This window comes from Folsomia candida, unplaced genomic scaffold (genome assembly GCF_002217175.1).
Source record: "Folsomia candida strain VU population unplaced genomic scaffold, ASM221717v1 Fcan01_Sc002, whole genome shotgun sequence".
NCBI lineage: Eukaryota > Metazoa > Arthropoda > Collembola > Entomobryomorpha > Isotomidae > Folsomia > Folsomia candida.
Window position 1 is genome coordinate 6,993,039 of NW_019091194.1, and position 16,691 is coordinate 7,009,729.

Consider the following 16,691-nt stretch of genomic DNA (forward strand, 5'->3'; position numbering starts at 1 on the left):
GAAATGGAAATTGAGCATGTGGTAAACCATCCTAAGAGATGTAGATATGCATACAAAGTGTAATATAAAATATTTCTTTGTACAATCACTTGAAGCGAGTGAAAAAAATCGATGTTTGCATGCAGTTAAACTTGTGGAGCTGCGGATAGAATGGCAAGTCCTTGAAATATTTTGCACATATCTACTTTGTATGTACTTACATATTTTTATACGCAGTGCAGATTACCAAGTACATGAAGTTTATTCATTGGAAGAAAGATAGTATGTACATACGAGTGCATATGTACATTTACACCACTACGTATGCAACAGTGTGTTATGTTGCATGGTGTAAAAGTGGTCTATGTATAATTGAGTTTTTATGAAGAAGCCTACTAAAGAAATTCATAGTAGTGGATAGTACGAATATTTCTTTGTTTTGCAAAATTTCACAGAATCAAGTGCTAGGTGCGTTTAAAGAAAATCCGTTTCAATTATCGCTACAAATAGTTTACCACATGCATAATTAACCTAAACGTTTTATTTTACAGATTAACATAAATTTGATTTACTGACAATGGACCTCCTTCAATCAAGAGAAATAGACACCGTTCTGGACTCTGTGTACAAAGTTAACATTGTTTCGCTACCAGGTCAATTTTTGACTAATAATGAGAATAAATATCCAAAATAGTTAAAAGCGTATGTATTTTTGACAGTGCTAACTCAGCTACTTTCATCCGAATCTGCGGAACCTGGTTGCACTCGAGCAAAAAAGTACGCTGTGCTTGATCAGGAAAACGGGAAGGAAATTTTCAATGGTTTTGATATTTCTGGAAATAGAAATGATCCCAACATGCGAGGATTCACCTTGACCTTCCCCTCACCAAGTGAAAAGAGTGTGCTTCACTGTGGATACCGGTATTCTGCTGCATTCAGTGTAGGCTGTGTAATATGATTACAAACCTGAATTATTTGCATATTAGTTGATAAAAAATTTCACAGACGATGGAGTTTTCATCTCCAACTGGCCCAGTGGGCGTGTTTAACAGAGATGGACTTGGGCTGGGATTGCTTGGATTTTTGTGTCCTTTTCTTTGCCTCTGCTGCTGTTTCCCAGTAGCTACAGCATCCATCAAGGACGCCCGAACTGGGGACCAACTTTTGAAAGGGGGTGCATATCTTTTACCGAGAAAAGTAAAATATATAAAAATATACGAACGTGTAATATTTCATCTTCAACATTTCAATATTTTACTTTACATAGATTGACATGTCAAGACCATCAAATTTGGGTGGAAGAAAAATAGGGGTCATACACTTAGGAGGAATTTTAATGAACCAGACAATAACCTTGTCATTTGAGCAATTTGCAAATCCTAGCGAAAAACTTTTACTGATTGGACTTGGAGCTGGAATGGTATATATCTAGCTTTTTTATGAAGTACTAGAATTGACAAAATTATGGTTTATTTTTGCATGATGTACACGCAGATGGATTATGAACAATTTCATCTGGCACATCAACAATCATCCCGATATTAATACAAGTACAAGCAACTTTGGATCTTTTTTGTCATGCAATTTTCATATTAGTGTGTTTGATAATTCATGCAATTTTGTGTGCCTAGTACATATGTACATACATATGTACATACTACATTCTGTACATACAGCGGTGTTAAAGATAAAAATTGCTTAAAATGGGAAATGATGGATTTATCTCACTAATTTTAAATAAAAGTACCTAAAAAATTATGATTTTTTCCATTTATAAGTTTTTGGACAAGTACATGTACAAGTTGAATGTGTTTGATTTTATAATTTCTCACCTGTGCACCTTTTATTGCATTGATTGCAAAGATGAGATTTTTTCTGAAAAGTTTGCAGATTTCAAATGACATGTTAGCAGGGTATTCCGACCCAGGGTTTTATTGGGTTGGGTTTTTTGGGTTTTAATGGGTTTTAATGGGTTGTTAACGAATAAAACCCATTGAGTTTTACCATGTTAAATGGGTTTTATTTGGGTTTTAATGGGTTTTATTCGGGTTTTAATGGGTTTTATTTGGGTTTTAATGGGTTTTAACTGTGTTTCAGCTTAAAACTATATTCTAAAAGCTGAAAACAGCTGTCATACGTTAAACGAAGTTGTTTGATGGCAGCTAAGCAGTTTATTTGATTAATACTGTAAGTTTTCAAAACCAGGAATAAATCAGCGAGTGCAATTACAGGTTTCAAGTGACAAAAAATAAATAAAAAATAATTTCGGAACGAGGTATGTTTAACTGAGCATACATAATTTAATTACATTTAATTTACATTTGCTGTCATAATTAATACTTTTTTCCCGAATACTTCCTCTCATCTCAGCGAATAAATTAAACAAAATACTATAGTATTTTTTTAATTTATAAAGTTTTTTAAAATGTTTCAAGGCGATCTTAATTACACCTCTGGAAAAATCGAGTACTTATGGACAACGAAGTACTTTACAAAAGGCGATTAGAGATGGTTTGCACAAATTCATAATTTAATTATGCGATGGTTTTTGGTTGGAGAGATTTCTAACTTTTTTTATGTGAAAGCCCATGTCTCGAACTATAGGTAAATATATTTGGCTTCCGGTGTTGTGCACTCTGGGGCATGAGGCAAGGTCAAATTTGCAGAGGTGTCCTTTTTTAGTTTTCCAAACCAGTGTTCTTATAAAATGGCACCGAACAAAAGATTTTTTCTGAGGCCCTAGTGCAGAAATCGTCTTTGCGACTATTATCAATGGACTCAGCATGCCTTTCACTATATAAAACCACTTTTATCTCATGCTTATCTTTTAAGCCCGTATTGTAGTTTAACTTCATACTTGTCCTATGGAATGCTCTCACGAACGCAACTCCTCGACTTTTAAGGCCCTCACATTTTAGGGCTTTGACACTAAAAATCCCAAACGTTGTTTATATCCAAGGTACATATAGTATATTGCACTGTAAGTACTTTTGATAAAATTTTGATAAGTGGTTACACCCCAGGAAATGAGTTTCCATCAAACCCTATAAAATTTTTACAAAAGTTCTCCTCGAAATTGAAGCGGAACTTAAACATTTTTTTAACTAATCAAAACGCAGTAATTTTATTATTTTGTCACTTGTACCTTGTAGGTAAAATAGTTCTGCAGCAGGGGACACAAAAAACTTATTAAAATTTGTTTTCAACAAAATTTGACTATTAATTTTCTAAATAAGTTCAAGAGTTTTTTAGGATTCCATGTCAGCTGATTAGCTCGGGTCCTTCTCCAAAACTGTTTACTCAAAATCATCACTGCTTAATTTAATATTACTTAGGACACTTAGAGCTTTGCCCTCAATCTTCATTTCACCCAGTCGGTCCGTTTTTAAGGTCAGGAGGTCAATTTCCCGGTGCACGGTCCGACTTATCACTTTTCATGGAAAAGTATCAGCGATGCTGGAGGGCCCACATTATTTTATTCATTACGGATTCTTTTATTATTAGATACAATCATTATCTAGGGTTATAATAATAATAATTTTTCACCTCTGACCTCTTTGGTTATCATGCCACATGAATAATTAAGTTTGGAAAGTGGGTTTTTGACACCTTCCAACTCTGGGGGCTCTGGAGGGGACATTTGTGAAGCTATCGCCTTAAAAATTTAGAGATATCTTTTTGAGAGTATTATCTTGCTTGTCTATCAAAATCAACTCAAAATTCGAATTTGCACCAGAGATATTCAAGCGCAAAGTCGTGAAAACCATGTCTAATCGCCTTTTGTATTATGAGCAAAAGAAATGTGTCTAAAAATCACTTATTATATTCCTGATCATAATACATACGTACTTTCGTTGTTCCATAAGTTTCATTGTTCCATAAGTACTCGATTTTTTCCAGAATTGATAATACACTTTAAGATCGCATTGAAATATTAAATTTTTAAAAGTTTAAACAACTTGGATTTCATTATGATGAGAGGAAGCATTCGAGAAAAAGGTAATATATGTAATTAATTATGGTCACATAAAGTATTAGATTATGATCAGTTAAATAGGACCATTTCGAAACGGATAAAAATTCTAACATGGACAAGGAGGATTTGCATATTAACTGAAATTGGATTGCAATAGTAGTGAAAATTGTTGTTCAATGTATTGCTTATGTAAAACCTAATAAAACCCAATAAAACCCATAAAACCCATTAAAACCCAAAAAACCCATTAAAACCCATTAAAACCCCTGGGTCGTTACTTTTTGATTAAAACCCTGGGTTTTTCCGAACCCTGCATGTTAGGGTTGTTATGCAGATCTCGAATGCATGTACCCTCCCAGCTACAATATTTGTACTAACTCCGTGTAATACAAAATCTGTATTACAGATATGTACATATATTGACAATGCTATTCAGTGAATGGGATGCCATAAGTTCTAAAAGTGGTTCACGTTTGCATACATACACTTGTTTGTATCATACATACATATGCAGACACAGCTGGCTGTCTGGCTTAAAACTTTCTTTCATTTACAAAAAAAAGACTTAATTTTTTCTGTACATATCGTGTAAAGTTGGTCAAAAAGTTTGAAGGACAAGTCACTTTGGACTGCAAATACTAATCACCTTCCAGTCATTCCTGGACTTTCTCAATTAAAAATGGAATATCCAGAAAAACCTCCGCCTTCTTATGACGAGACGTTTCCGGAAGTTGTTCAAAATAGCTGCACAAGTACCGCAGACAGTGAGCGTGGTGGGAATGACGATGAAAATAATAGTACCAGCACAACCGATCTACTTTTTGATGTGGAAAACGCACTCAAATTTGTTTCAAACATTGATGTGATCACTGTGCCAGGTTCCAAAAAATCTCTCATAATATGAACATGCTTCATTGTATAAGTACGTGTGGAAATAAAATAAAGTAAAACTTTATTCTATTTACGTGAATACAGTACTCACACAATTGCTTTCCTCGGATTACGAAACGAGCAATAGTCCTCCAACCAAAAAATACATAGTTCTGGACCATGAGAATGGTGCCGAGATTTTCCACTGTCTTGACATTTCGGGAAGAAGGGGGGACCCGAACATTAGGGGAATTACGTTGACACTTCCACCACCTGGGGAGAAAAGTGTACTTCACTGCGGTTATCTATACTCACCTACATTTTCGGTCTGTCCTGGTTACCTTAAATCGTAGTGACTAATTAATTGGCCTATTATAATGCTCGGATGTTCCTAATTGTAGACCCTGGAATTTTCCTCGCCGACTGGGCGTGTAGGCGTTTTTCAGAGAGATGGGTTTGGAATGGGGTTGCTTTGTCCTTGTATTTGTCTCTGCTGTTGTCTACCTATTGCTACAGCCTCCATAAAGAGCTGCTCAACGGGGGAACCACTTTTGGTCGGGAATGCTTATCTGTTCCCGAGGAAGGTGCTCACAAAATTTGGTAGAGATTGTGTTTGTCCTAAAATTCTCGATAATAATAAATTTGTTTCCGTTCAAAGATTGACATATCAAGACCATCGCATCTGGGAGGGTTTAAAATTGGAAGTGTGAATGTAGGCGAAATTCACCTCAATCAAAGTGTGCAAGTAAAGTTGGAAGAATGTGCTTCTCCAAATGAAAAATTATTAGTTATTGGACTAGCTGTTGGAATGGTATACATAATTATTTTATGCAGCTTTCCATGTAGTCATATTTATATTGCAGTATTAATTATGAATTACTGGCCTAGATGGACTATGAGCAATTTCATAAGGCACGAGGTGGATATGGTTATCAATCAATGGGATCTTCCTAATGCACCAAAAAGATTTAGGTCAATAATATGTGATCAAGAAGGTGACACTACTTTTTGCGTTGATGACGTCTCTTCCTGTTTTATGTACCTGCAGATTATTTTTACTTTTACCAAAAACTCATGTTACGTCAATGAGAAATAAATAACACGAGTCGGAAATATTTTTTATGTGACAATATGTTTATCGATGATAAATCTTTCGCCCCTTTATATTTTAATAAATGCCGTATAAAAATGATTAAATGTATTATTATCATTTTTTGAAACATTTAACTAGACCAAATTAAGTGTAAAGGAGCATAAATATTGCAATTATTGACATTAAAGTAGTAACCTGGTTTGAAACCAATCTTGTTGTCCCTGACGACTTTAGCGCACTCTTAAAACAAACAAAACAGTTTAAAACCTCAAAGTCATTTTAATTATCATGGTGTATTAAGGATGGCATTTTCGTAAGGAGAAACTTACGACTTGCTGATGAAACTGTTTACCAGCTCCTGTATTAGACTTGGCCATATTTTGAATTAAAGTGAAATGGTCATCCGAATCTGATTTCCAAAATTCAAAGTGTGAAAACGCCTTCCGCAAAAGTTTATAATATTCTTGAGACTGTTGTTGGAACAGTGGTGAATCATGCTTCGCAACAGTCACTGATATTTTAAGGTCCGCTCCCTTGTCTAAAAATCTTTGCTGAATTTTTCGAATTCGAAGCGGACTCGAAGCATCAGCAGTTGATCTTGTTAATTTTAACGGATTATTTACATAGGTTGGGATCAATGGGCGCAAATCATATACCCCAGAGACAAAATGAAACTCTTTAATATGCTCAACAATTACAGGGTCGCTTTGATTGTGAAGAATCATAGAGGCGAGTTGTGCACCGGCAGAGTGACCTTGAAGTAAATTATTAAGTACTCTTATTATTTACAACAAACCGATCAAATGGCGATTTTCTAACCTCCTATTATAATTGGAGAATTTGGGTGTTTTGATATAATTTCTTTCAAAGCTAGAACAACCTCTTCTTCTATTTGCGCAATTGAAGCTAGAATTATTATGTTTAATTAAACTACTACAGATAATATTGTGTTTTACTTCAATAGTCTTTTCTTAATTATTTATTATTCTGATTAAAATACCGGCAGGTGCTAGAGTGTATCCTAGCACGATGTTTCGAACTCCTTGGGCATGCAGGGTGGATGCAAATAGTGCCGAAATATCCTTGCTACCCTCTGAAATGATTCATTGCTCAATAGAGAGTCTCGAACTGAACTGATAAACGTGAAGGATCACCTTGCCAATAACCACCATGAATCCAAATGTATATATGGGAGTCGGGCGACAGGTCGGTCCCATACAAATCGTACTGCTGTGAGGGCTTCTCGCCATACGGAATGTTGAGTTCGTGGGGGATTGTTTCTTGGGCGGAATGCGTACCAAGAATTGAAGTGTCGACATATTCCTTGATCACTTCATCGGGAGATTTTCTCGGGTTCCAACGACTTGGACTTACCTCGTCTTCCAATTTCTGGACAAAATTGAAGTTTTAGTATGCAGTCGTATTTTTAGCAGTTACGTACATATGTAGTTCTATACTTGGTGTACTACAAATAAAATATAAAAATTTACGCACTTGCAATGACCACGTCTCCCATTCATCCATCTTACGGGATTGCCCTGTGAAACAATTTTCAGCATAATTCACGTAAGGCTATAATATATTTTATATTCTGAAGCCCAGAATATACACGGTGCTGGGTTAACTCACCATTTGTGATAGCTATGAAAATGAGTAGATTTATGGCTCCCAAGCTTATAATATTCCTCATAATACAGTGTTCCCTGGTTTTGAACATTTTTCTAGTACTCTATTGTTTTTTTAACTATTTCTATTGCATCCTCCCTCAGTGTTTTACTTCGGAGTATCAAATTCACATTTCACAATAAAGTTGGACCACAAATTTGATGAGCTGGATGTGCTGATTATTATCCAGGCTATTCAATATATGTATGTTCAAAAGATTACTGATCCAACTTCTTTAGCTGGTTTTGTTAAATAGTCGAAAATAAATATTACGTAATGATAACACCTTGAGTAAAAATTTGGCAGCAACAAAACTTAGAGCAAGAAAATACTGTTTAAGATGCAAATATTCAGCCTTTTATCTCTGAGTAAAAAACTTTGCAAATATTAATGAGGTGAGTAGGGATTGGCTCTAGTGGTCAGTTAATTTTCACTGTAAATTAATTCTTTATGGAATAAGGTAAACTTGTCTTGCCAAATACTGTTTGCTTCCTGGCTTGGCTAACATACGAAATACATACATACATTAAAGTGCAGTAAAGAAGCAAATATTCTTAAAAAACTTTGTTCATGATAAGATATGACGAACCTCTGGAATTAGTTATAAGTACGTACGTATATCTAATTCCGTAACACATAAAAAAGGATACTCATTTCTTAAGCATAGTCTTGTTAAATAAAGCTTCGATCTGAATGCAAGGGTTACACAGAGATCATGTCTTATTGCAATCATTGTAGTGTGATCGCCGACCGGGCATGAAATGTATCTGGGCAAGTAAAAACCTCTGTTTTTTGTTTGATTATTCAGCAATTTATACAAAGTGACTTAGTCTCTGAGTATTTATGATGTTTCAATATTTGAGTGCTAGTTCCATGAGGAGCATGATGCTGATGGTCAATAATGATTTTGGAGTTTTTCTTAACAACTATAATTTATGGAAACTTGTTACGTTATATCAACTTTGTAAATCTACTCCGAACCATGGAATGTGCAGTTTAATTGCCTTGTTAAAATGCAGTAATTGATAAATTGGCTTGCTAATAACAGATACATATTGAATAATAAGTACAAAATATTCAAATAAATTGGTTTAAAATTACCTTCGTTCCCTCCGCCAAATATTTACAAACGAGAGCTGAGTAGTGAATTTACCTACAGTCAATAAGACTTATCGGTCACTTTCAGCTCGTAACTGACATGACATGAGCTGTTTTTGTATTTCATTTATCGATAAACATTACGTAACTTGACATGAGAATTTTTTTCTTTCAATCTTACTTGTGGCATTCATCCTACATGAATAGAAATCTGTGTCTACATGAGATGCGCAGAGCCTTATGTATTAGGAAATCAACTAGAACTATAATTACGTATACAAATATACACACTTATCTATCTATATATATGGAGATATATATGTATATCTCGTACAAGAGTGTATATCTGTATATTTTATAAATACCTATACATACATTTTTTATAGTTGACCATTGTGCTTTTGAAATTTCATTCTTCTAGCGTTTAGTTTAGGCCTTCAAATTGATGCTGCTCCGTGGGAATGAATAATAGGCTGTTATACACTATGTATTTATTTGTTTTACTTCAAAATTTTATTTCATAATAATATTATAATCACACACATATTCATAGTTTTCATGGTAAGTAAAGTTTTAGTTTACAATATTATAATGGTTGATTTGACTGAAATTTTGAGAAAAGGATAACGATATATACATATTTTTAGATTATTACTTGACTTTAATTGAAATGCGTAAGTAAAACTTAACAACGATAAAGAATTTAAATGCCCGAAACAATACCGAGAAATTAAGGCTGAGAATTGCATAATTTGTCTAAGGTTTTAGCGTTGCTTGGGGAATTAATTTGATGTTTACAAACAGTAATAATTCCAACCCCGCAAGTACCAAAACCTTGTTTCTGTACACACAGTTCAAGAGTATTTAGGTAATACTGAAATGAGTAGAAATATCAACGATTTACATAAGTATCAATCTTTTGAATACTTTAGTACTTTGTGATGAAAGCTTCCTCTGGTCCTTCCACTTTTCCGGATCCTCCCAGTTCCAACTCTTTAATGAATGCATAAATCACCCACATGATATAAAATACCAATATTGCTTGACCAATGCACGCAATCAGCATTCCCAATTGGACATGTGGAATCATTACGACCATCACAACTGGTGTCAAAATCAAAGAAATCAAAGAGTTGGCAAGTTGAACTTGGAACCACACATTGCATCGCCACACATTTCGCTGAAAAATATTATAAATATTTAAAATATGCAAAGTACATTTTTTTGTCATTATATAAAACGTATATGTGTGTATGTATTTGCAACTAACGTCATTGGCTCCGATCCACAATTGCACATCCAAAATAATATAAATTGTGCAAATTACAATTCCCATGATGATGACGCCCATTGCTTGATTAACTTGAATGCGAAGAAAACCAAACGAATTGACATTGTATTCAAATTATTATTAATAAGCAATTGAAAGTAAAACGGGTTAAAATGTGTTCCAACCTGCTTGAGCAACGACATACTTCTCATTGTAAAAAAGTTGGCCGTTATGCACAATCGTGAGATTGTCTTTGCTGATTACGCCATGATCGTCCGTGTTAACGTTGACTGAAGAAAAGTTCTTCAGACCAAAAATGTCAAAGGTGTTTGATGAAAGTGAGAGTACAGACGGAACGTTGGTAGCCGAATAGTTCATGGACACAACAACGAGTGACACGGTCAGCACGAGTAACGCAAGGGACATTAGCACCTAAAAACAATTAAAACACTATAAAATTATGAATGTATGTATGTCATCCCTTCGTAATAACCTTGCTCAATTTTATAACAATGGATCCAGCAAGCCTTGTATTAATACATGCACATAAACAGGCGACAAAAGACATAAAACGATAATAAAATTTACGTCTACTGTACATATATGTATGACATGCATTATATAAATTCGTATTGCGTCAAATACGTCAAAATAACTAAATATCTAAATCTTACACCCAGTTGTTTAAATTTGGATTCAATGACTTCATCATGAATCATCTGCCTGTTTCGCTTTTCATAATCGCTGTCTTAGTTAATATTTCTGCTGGAAATTTCCGTCCACACCCTGGAGGAGCCAATCGTCGTAAGACAAATATTTTTTTATGAATAAGTTGTGTAGCTAAATAAATTGGCAGGATATATTATAAATACGCAATCATTTAATTGTAGCACCCCCACCGCTAATATGCACTCCGGACTCGCTCATGCTTTATCAAGATTGTAGAATGTGTGTGTGCCCTCGGCCCTATAAAGCGGCCAAATGCTTCAAAAAATCATGTGATCTGAGGAGTAAGTTGGAAGATAGTAGAAATTATTATTTTATGGAAGCCTGCCATATTTAATTGTCTCGGATTTTTGGCAGCCAAAGACAGCGGTCAATGTCCCACTTCTGCGCTGAAATTGGACGATAGCCGATTGTGCCCAAACAGTCCTACAGCATCCTGCAAATCCGATGTTGGTAAGGCCTTGGGAATATTTAATTGCATAAAATAGTACCATTACACTATTTCCTAAGTCCAATTCTATTTTCAGACTGTCCAGGGGTTCAACTTTGTTGCTTCGACTTTTGCAATGGGGCTAAATGCGTGAACCCTGTGCCCCTGGACGCGTCCTCTGGTACGCCACACCACGGGAGGGGCTATCAGTGATGAAATTATATATCTACATATTGATGTCGCATTGTCAAAGTGTCGAATTGATGTGAATATTTGATTTAATAAAACTAAGTATGCATGTATAATTACAATTACATACGTTACAATTATTTTACCATACCGTATGAACGATGGCAATTAATTTGGCAGCTTTCTGCAACGGGATACAACACGGGGGATTCCTCATTTTCGATTTCTTTAAATGTCAAATGATATAATGTTTTCCAAGGATTTTAGCGTCACACTTTTAATTATGATAATTATAAGTAAACGGCTTTTAAGTATTTTAGTACGCAAATACAAAATTAAATGTTATCGTAAGAAATAATATATTTAGAACTTGAATAGATTGAAACTCGTAAAATAATACCGACCACCGACGACGAGCTCGCAAGTCAGAAGACGCAGATGAGTCACATGTTGATGATTCAACCTTTCAATGTCAATTTCATTTTTTTGCACCGCTTGCGAGCAGCATCATGCACGTACGTAACAAGCAAGTCCTTGGAGTACGTGCATTGTTAGTATTTCATCATCATTTGTATTGTCCAACTAACTAAAAATTAGGATGAGTCCCGAAGTAAAAAATAATAATAAATAAAATGCTTAATTCCTCTTGAATAGTAGTCATTTGATGTATCAATTACATTTTAAATTCTGAACTTTAAACCAAATTCTTTAGTATTTATCCAGTATTTATATATTTTTACGCTTTTGAAAGAGTTTAAATCATCAAAGTGAAGACATTTTACATTGAATAAACTAAATTATGAGTACAAATTTTGTAACAATTAGCCATCTACGATAATCTGGCATGTATTGAGGTTCGTCACATTAAAAAATAAAGATTTCATCAATTTTTGGATGGAGCTTGCGCTAGGCGTTTAGTTTAATCATTACATATAAGTATTAATTTCGGGTTATGATAGTTTTAAATTATTTGTTGATGTAGAAATATGTTGAAATTTAAAGAAATGTTCCACTGATTAACGTAACCTACGTGATCAATATCATAAATCAGTTTTACGTTTTATTCGAACCAACTTCCACATTCATGGAGTTGAGACATGTACATATGTATGCGTACATATGTATGTACACATATTTTTATGCTAACAAATTTATTCAACTACAATTTTCTTCTGCATACATAGCTTAAACATAGCATTAGACTGCGAATTTTGAAAGATCTAGCATGTGCATATGATTTCCTGGAAAACATTTTGTCCTACCACAGAAATTTGCGAGCATAATAAAGTGCTTGATAGAGGTACTTGCTGTTGTCTGTTCGGTACAATTGATATGAAACATCATATTTTATACTTATTGTACACTAAAATTGCACGCAGTCTGAATTACTCTGAATTTGAGACCTGCTCCATATTATTTATGCAAAGTGAAAGCAAGTAAATTTTTCTAATTGCTAAGTTTAGTTTCTGAGTTGATCCAGACCTGCTTTGAACTCGTCTAGTAATCCAAAATATAACTTGAGGTAATAACCCCAATAGGAAATATTAAATATGCAAAAAATAAGAGGAAATAAAACTCGTGCTGCGAGATCAATTCGCTTAGCTTTGGCCAATGCAGTTGCAACCAATTTTGCTTCCGCTTCCTCCAGTATTTCACGACGCAACTTTTCCTTGGCATCATTGTCAGTATTGTTGTCCAAATCCTCAAACGCCATTAGTCGCTTCTTCTTTACAACGACTCGAAAGTGGGTGATGTAGTTGACCAGGGCAAATTCGAGAAGTGCTCCGAATACCATCGCCTTTTTTAAAATAAAATATTAAGACTAATAAAATATTTTATAATATTTGCACGCATGTATACAAATTTTAAAGTGATATTCAGGGGACTCATTATTTCTTTGTATCCTTATTAGTATTATTCGTATCGTAAAATAACTTACGACGGTACGAGATTTTGCAAGCGTCGTAATATTTTCTCATCGAGGATCGCATTACTACGCTTACAATTTCCCGACGCCTTGTTTTATCTTCGCAAACTCCTAACTAAACTATTTTACGATACGAAGGATGCGAAGAAATAACGAATACCGTCATTGATGGAAAGTAGATATGCACATAATCGTAAGTTATCTTAATTAATGCAGAAACGTGTCACCTGACAAAACGAAGTCCACACATCCATGGCTTTAACTTTAAAAAAAGATAATTGATGCATTAATTAAACAGTTGATAATAAAATAGTATGATAATAAGCAACTTACCATATGATGCCGGAGGAGCGCTTTGATTAATCCCGTAGGTCTGAGTTACAATGGCAAGAATTGTAGTGACCCCGAGAGATACACGCGCCTCTACAGCGGTCGGTTCTAACCAGAACGTGACCCAGGACACCAAAGATAGCATAGAACACGGAACGTAAATTTGGATGAGGTAAAAACCTACGTAAAATAAAATATTTTATACCCATATAATATTATTATATTATTATTATAATATATAATTTGGTTATAACCAAATTCTCGTTCGAATGCGATATCCAACTTGATGCATGAATAATTCCCAGTCGCAGTGATAGAACTGCATTCCGAAATAGAATGTTCTTGCATTTTAAACCTGATTAAAAATGAATTAAATGTTAATTAATATGTAATAATTGATATGTGAAAAATTTCACAAACTTGACATGAAAATTTTGCCTATTGTACTGTAATATAAGAATTCAAAGGTCCGGTGAAATATTTTTCGGGATTTCCTTATACATTATCATTTTAAATTCCGTCCCCAAGGGGTGTGGCTAACTAAAATTTTTGTACACATGTAATGATTCGGTAGCCAACGGAAATTTTACTCGAGACAAATAAAGTTGAAGGAGGTTAGTTAGGACATAATTGTTTCATCCGTAGGACGTTTGATTAATTCCATCCAAGCGTATTGTATTGTGATCCCTTTCCACGTTTAATTATATGTTATGAACCAGTACTGTTTAGAATATTTGCAATCAAATGCATCAAGTAGGATGCATTTGAATTAAAATTTATTTGTTCGTGACAGAGATCAACTGTTCAAATCTCATTTTGTTGAAACACGCTAACACAGACTTGCAACTTGACGAATCATGATTTGTCAACTTGAAATAAATAAAGTTACACGAGAATATACATATGTGCACGACCACTATATTCAGTTTTACATTCAAAATAAATCCTCCAACTAAAACATGTAATGACCTCTGAACCACGGATGAAATATGCGTTGTACGGATTTGCATAAAGGCATTTTGGTACAAAATTGTGGAACTCAGTATCAATTAGTTAGCTGTGCCTTAAAGTTCATATTTTTCGACTCAAGGAAATTGTTTGACTAGCTAAACCTTGTTTTAAAATAGGTGTATGCATTTACATAAAAATCCCGAGATGAGTCTTATCAGTTTCCAACTATCAATTCTCCTAGTCTTCGTCATCGTTGCAGTAGCATATGCAGGCCAGGCATGAACTTAAATACTTCACATTTTAATACAGATAATTTGTATGCCCATTCATCCGTTACCTTGTTTTTCCTGTAATAAAGGCTTTACCTGAAGAAACTGGAAAAGTGCGCCTACGCGGAAAGTGCAACACTACATCGGAGTGCATTGGACCTGACATGGAATGTAGGACTGGAATGTGTAAATGTATCCTTGGTTATTTGCCCAGTGCCAACGACTCGAATGTCTGCACAGGTTAGATCTTTAAAATATAAGTTGCATAATTTCAATCAATTTGGTGCAATTTGTTGTAAACTAATGTGCGCATGAATTTTTCCTAGCAGCTGCTCATATTGTACAGGCACATGCAGGATCGGATGGTAAATGGTCACTTGGGATACTATCGTATATCAAGATAACCTTATTGACAACTATGGCACAGTTCATATATAGTAGTTTCGTTAACGGAATGTAAAATTGAATATGCACTATTAGATCGTGACCAAATTAAAAATACTTCATAATAATAATAAATATACAACTTCCTCGAGTATCTGTTAACCTCGGCATATTGAAATCCCTTGCCATATCCACGGGTTTCTCCTTTCTCCATTGAAGTACGATATCCTGTGTGGTCCATCCATAACTGGCCATTTGTATCGGGCATTTTTGCACGTCGAGAGGATATGCTCTTAAATTCATGGGACACGAAAGAAGCAAAGTGATTCGATAACTTTGCATTACTTGTCCATCTGGAAATACCCGGGTGAAAAGATTTGGAATCATGAGTTCGTGAAGTCGCCCCTCTTTCTCATTGCTAAAGAAAATATCTGGCATCCAAATTCGGTTAGCAATGACGAGCTGCAAATATTTGATGTTTCCTTGAATATGAGAGAATCTAGAATCATTCAATCTTCATTTACAAAATGAGAACTTTGCAAACGGTTAATATCTTAAATATTCAGGGACAAATACTTTATATGGTATGCACATACTTACTTCAGCCTTGGATCGACCCATTCCTGACGGAAAGTCAATTGTACAGAGTACTGCATCCTCACATCGTCAATATTTTCGATTGATCGAATATGAAGACTGACTTTGATAACTGTGGGTCCGGTCCCATTCTTTAAACCGGGAGGACGTAATTTTGTATCGTAACCTGATTCGTCAAATATTCGGTTGAAAATCTCACTTTTCTTTCCTTTGGAGTTGACGTCCTCATAATCTGCCATTGTCGTCGAGTACGGGTCGAACATGGACGTAGTTAGGCGCACTGCTCCCCCAGATTGTAAAAGGAGGAATAAATTTACTACAAGTAAATTAAGCAGCATTTTATGAAAATTCTATGTATGTTTGTAGTAAGATGATTCTTCATGAGACTATGAAGTTCTACTATCATGAAAACGGGAAGTTTTTTTGGAACGGGCTGGAATTTTCTACTAATGAATTAAATTTCCGCATTGCATGTTACAATACTAAAACTTTGGTAATTCGTAACTAATTATTTTTCGGTTTTAATACACACACACACAAACAGTTGGGTGTGTGCATGTGATGTAATGAATTTATGTACAAGTTTATGATGAATCATTGTTAAATAATTATGGGTTTTCACAGTGAACAAGCTACACAGTTCATAATTGGCACGGATCATGCAAACCAACCGCCTGACAATTAGGAAACATTTGTCAATTTAGGAAGAAACTTGTCAGAATTTGCAAATATTTATGGGGAATTGTTTATGATGCAGGGTGGAGTTGTCCCTATTTGTCGAATCTTTAATGCTTGTCGAGCAGACCATAATAAAGTTTGCGCATCACGAAGTAATTTATTTGAGTGCCTGTACCGTGCGTATTTAACAACTTCAAAATAATTGTTGGCTGGATTAAGTATTTAGTAGGAATGTTATTTAGTAAGCATATCCTTAGTA

The 16,691-nt window shown here is 34.7% G+C and overlaps 6 protein-coding genes across 15 annotated transcripts; 4 read left to right on the forward strand and 2 right to left on the reverse strand.

The window, feature by feature from the left end:
* The first annotated feature begins 249 nt into the window (after window positions 1-249).
* Window positions 250-1,737, forward strand: LOC110844746. Of its 5 annotated transcripts, none has more exons than XR_004833993.1 (7): window positions 252-447; window positions 531-632; window positions 699-756; window positions 823-900; window positions 985-1,176; window positions 1,247-1,399; window positions 1,474-1,737. XR_004833993.1 is itself a non-coding variant. In XM_035847879.1 (7 exons), exons 2-7 carry the CDS (start codon window positions 557-559, stop codon window positions 1,522-1,524), a joined length of 627 nt encoding a protein of 208 aa, XP_035703772.1. In that variant the 5' UTR covers window positions 271-447; window positions 531-556; the 3' UTR covers window positions 1,525-1,737. The 5 variants fall into 5 exon arrangements, 2 of the variants coding, with proteins under 2 accessions (XP_035703772.1, XP_021946716.1); XM_035847879.1 differs by having other exon boundaries at window positions 271-447; window positions 823-919; XR_004833992.1 differs by having other exon boundaries at window positions 250-447; window positions 699-900; window positions 966-1,176.
* Window positions 1,738-4,431: 2,694 nt separating this feature from the next.
* LOC110844636 lies at window positions 4,432-6,017 on the forward strand. Its single transcript, XM_022090883.2, has 5 exons — window positions 4,432-4,833; window positions 4,931-5,151; window positions 5,227-5,409; window positions 5,484-5,636; window positions 5,714-6,017. Exons 1-5 carry the CDS (start codon window positions 4,635-4,637, stop codon window positions 5,777-5,779), a joined length of 822 nt encoding a protein of 273 aa, XP_021946575.1. The 5' UTR covers window positions 4,432-4,634; the 3' UTR covers window positions 5,780-6,017.
* Window positions 5,948-8,784, reverse strand: LOC110844635 (kynurenine formamidase). 2 transcript variants are annotated; one of them, XM_022090882.2, is made up of 7 exons: window positions 8,685-8,784; window positions 7,413-7,456; window positions 7,073-7,307; window positions 6,919-7,011; window positions 6,738-6,824; window positions 6,248-6,672; window positions 5,948-6,158 (listed from the first exon to the last, which is right to left on the reverse strand). In XM_022090882.2, the coding sequence occupies exons 2-7, from the start codon at window positions 7,440-7,442 to the stop codon at window positions 6,063-6,065; spliced, it is 966 nt and encodes a 321-aa protein (XP_021946574.1). In that variant the 5' UTR covers window positions 7,443-7,456; window positions 8,685-8,784; the 3' UTR covers window positions 5,948-6,062. The 2 variants fall into 2 exon arrangements, with proteins under 2 accessions (XP_021946574.1, XP_021946573.1); XM_022090881.2 differs by lacking the exon at window positions 8,685-8,784 and adding an exon at window positions 7,548-8,121.
* A 387-nt stretch (window positions 8,785-9,171) lies between these two features.
* LOC110842943 (glutamate-gated chloride channel) lies at window positions 9,172-16,204 on the reverse strand. 4 transcript variants are annotated; one of them, XM_035847983.1, is made up of 11 exons: window positions 15,758-16,204; window positions 15,321-15,671; window positions 13,808-13,908; window positions 13,557-13,733; window positions 13,451-13,485; window positions 11,448-13,094; window positions 11,175-11,310; window positions 10,626-11,113; window positions 10,137-10,383; window positions 9,952-10,043; window positions 9,172-9,861 (listed from the first exon to the last, which is right to left on the reverse strand). In XM_035847983.1, the coding sequence occupies exons 1-6, from the start codon at window positions 16,090-16,092 to the stop codon at window positions 12,756-12,758; spliced, it is 1,338 nt and encodes a 445-aa protein (XP_035703876.1). In that variant the 5' UTR covers window positions 16,093-16,204; the 3' UTR covers window positions 9,172-9,861; window positions 9,952-10,043; window positions 10,137-10,383; window positions 10,626-11,113; window positions 11,175-11,310; window positions 11,448-12,755. The 4 variants fall into 4 exon arrangements, with proteins under 4 accessions (XP_035703876.1, XP_035703877.1, XP_035703875.1 ...); XM_035847984.1 differs by having other exon boundaries at window positions 11,175-11,333; XM_035847982.1 differs by lacking the exons at window positions 10,626-11,113; window positions 11,175-11,310.
* LOC110843801 (WAP four-disulfide core domain protein 5) lies at window positions 10,627-11,412 on the forward strand. Its single transcript, XM_022089842.2, has 4 exons — window positions 10,627-10,755; window positions 10,842-10,961; window positions 11,035-11,130; window positions 11,205-11,412. Exons 1-4 carry the CDS (start codon window positions 10,662-10,664, stop codon window positions 11,318-11,320), a joined length of 426 nt encoding a protein of 141 aa, XP_021945534.1. The 5' UTR covers window positions 10,627-10,661; the 3' UTR covers window positions 11,321-11,412.
* On the forward strand, window positions 14,574-15,309 carry LOC110842944. Of its 2 annotated transcripts, none has more exons than XM_035847985.1 (3): window positions 14,574-14,780; window positions 14,863-15,013; window positions 15,100-15,309. In XM_035847985.1, the coding sequence occupies exons 1-3, from the start codon at window positions 14,685-14,687 to the stop codon at window positions 15,231-15,233; spliced, it is 381 nt and encodes a 126-aa protein (XP_035703878.1). In that variant the 5' UTR covers window positions 14,574-14,684; the 3' UTR covers window positions 15,234-15,309. The 2 variants fall into 2 exon arrangements, with proteins under 2 accessions (XP_035703878.1, XP_021944514.1); XM_022088822.2 differs by having other exon boundaries at window positions 14,583-14,780; window positions 15,103-15,309.
* Window positions 16,205-16,691: the final 487 nt, after the last annotated feature.

Bases quoted from the DNA above. Each gene is read 5' to 3' on its own strand.
- LOC110844636 (XM_022090883.2), top strand. From the start codon at position 4,635: ATGGAATATCCAGAAAAACCTCCGCCTTCTTATGACGAGACGTTTCCG. The intron at 4,834-4,930 runs GTTCCAAAAAAT...ACGTGAATACAG, and splicing joins TGATGTGATCACTGTGCCAG to TACTCACACAATTGCTTTCC. The intron at 5,152-5,226 runs GTCTGTCCTGGT...TCCTAATTGTAG, and splicing joins TATACTCACCTACATTTTCG to ACCCTGGAATTTTCCTCGCC.
- LOC110844746 (XM_022091024.2), top strand. From the start codon at position 557: ATGGACCTCCTTCAATCAAGAGAAATAGACACCGTTCTGGACTCTGTG. The intron at 633-698 runs GTCAATTTTTGA...TATTTTTGACAG, and splicing joins TAACATTGTTTCGCTACCAG to TGCTAACTCAGCTACTTTCA. The intron at 1,400-1,473 runs GTATATATCTAG...ATGTACACGCAG, and splicing joins TTGGACTTGGAGCTGGAATG to ATGGATTATGAACAATTTCA.
- LOC110842944 (XM_035847985.1), top strand. From the start codon at position 14,685: ATGCATTTACATAAAAATCCCGAGATGAGTCTTATCAGTTTCCAACTA. The intron at 14,781-14,862 runs GCATGAACTTAA...CCTGTAATAAAG, and splicing joins CAGTAGCATATGCAGGCCAG to GCTTTACCTGAAGAAACTGG. The intron at 15,014-15,099 runs GTTAGATCTTTA...AATTTTTCCTAG, and splicing joins CGACTCGAATGTCTGCACAG to CAGCTGCTCATATTGTACAG.
- LOC110842943 (XM_035847982.1), bottom strand. From the start codon at position 16,092: ATGCTGCTTAATTTACTTGTAGTAAATTTATTCCTCCTTTTACAATCT. The intron at 13,734-13,807 runs GTTATAACCAAA...TATTTTACGTAG, and splicing joins CGCATTCGAACGAGAATTTG to GTTTTTACCTCATCCAAATT. The intron at 13,095-13,450 runs GTGACACGTTTC...ATTTTAAAAAAG, and splicing joins TGTGGACTTCGTTTTGTCAG to GCGATGGTATTCGGAGCACT.
- LOC110844635 (XM_022090881.2), bottom strand. From the start codon at position 7,635: ATGTTCAAAACCAGGGAACACTGTATTATGAGGAATATTATAAGCTTG. The intron at 7,308-7,412 runs GTGCGTAAATTT...AATTTTGTCCAG, and splicing joins GGGAGACGTGGTCATTGCAA to AAATTGGAAGACGAGGTAAG. The intron at 6,673-6,737 runs GTTAGAAAATCG...ATTTACTTCAAG, and splicing joins TTCTCCAATTATAATAGGAG to GTCACTCTGCCGGTGCACAA.
- LOC110843801 (XM_022089842.2), top strand. From the start codon at position 10,662: ATGAATCATCTGCCTGTTTCGCTTTTCATAATCGCTGTCTTAGTTAAT. The intron at 10,756-10,841 runs GTAAGACAAATA...ATTTAATTGTAG, and splicing joins CCCTGGAGGAGCCAATCGTC to CACCCCCACCGCTAATATGC. The intron at 10,962-11,034 runs GTAAGTTGGAAG...GATTTTTGGCAG, and splicing joins AAAATCATGTGATCTGAGGA to CCAAAGACAGCGGTCAATGT.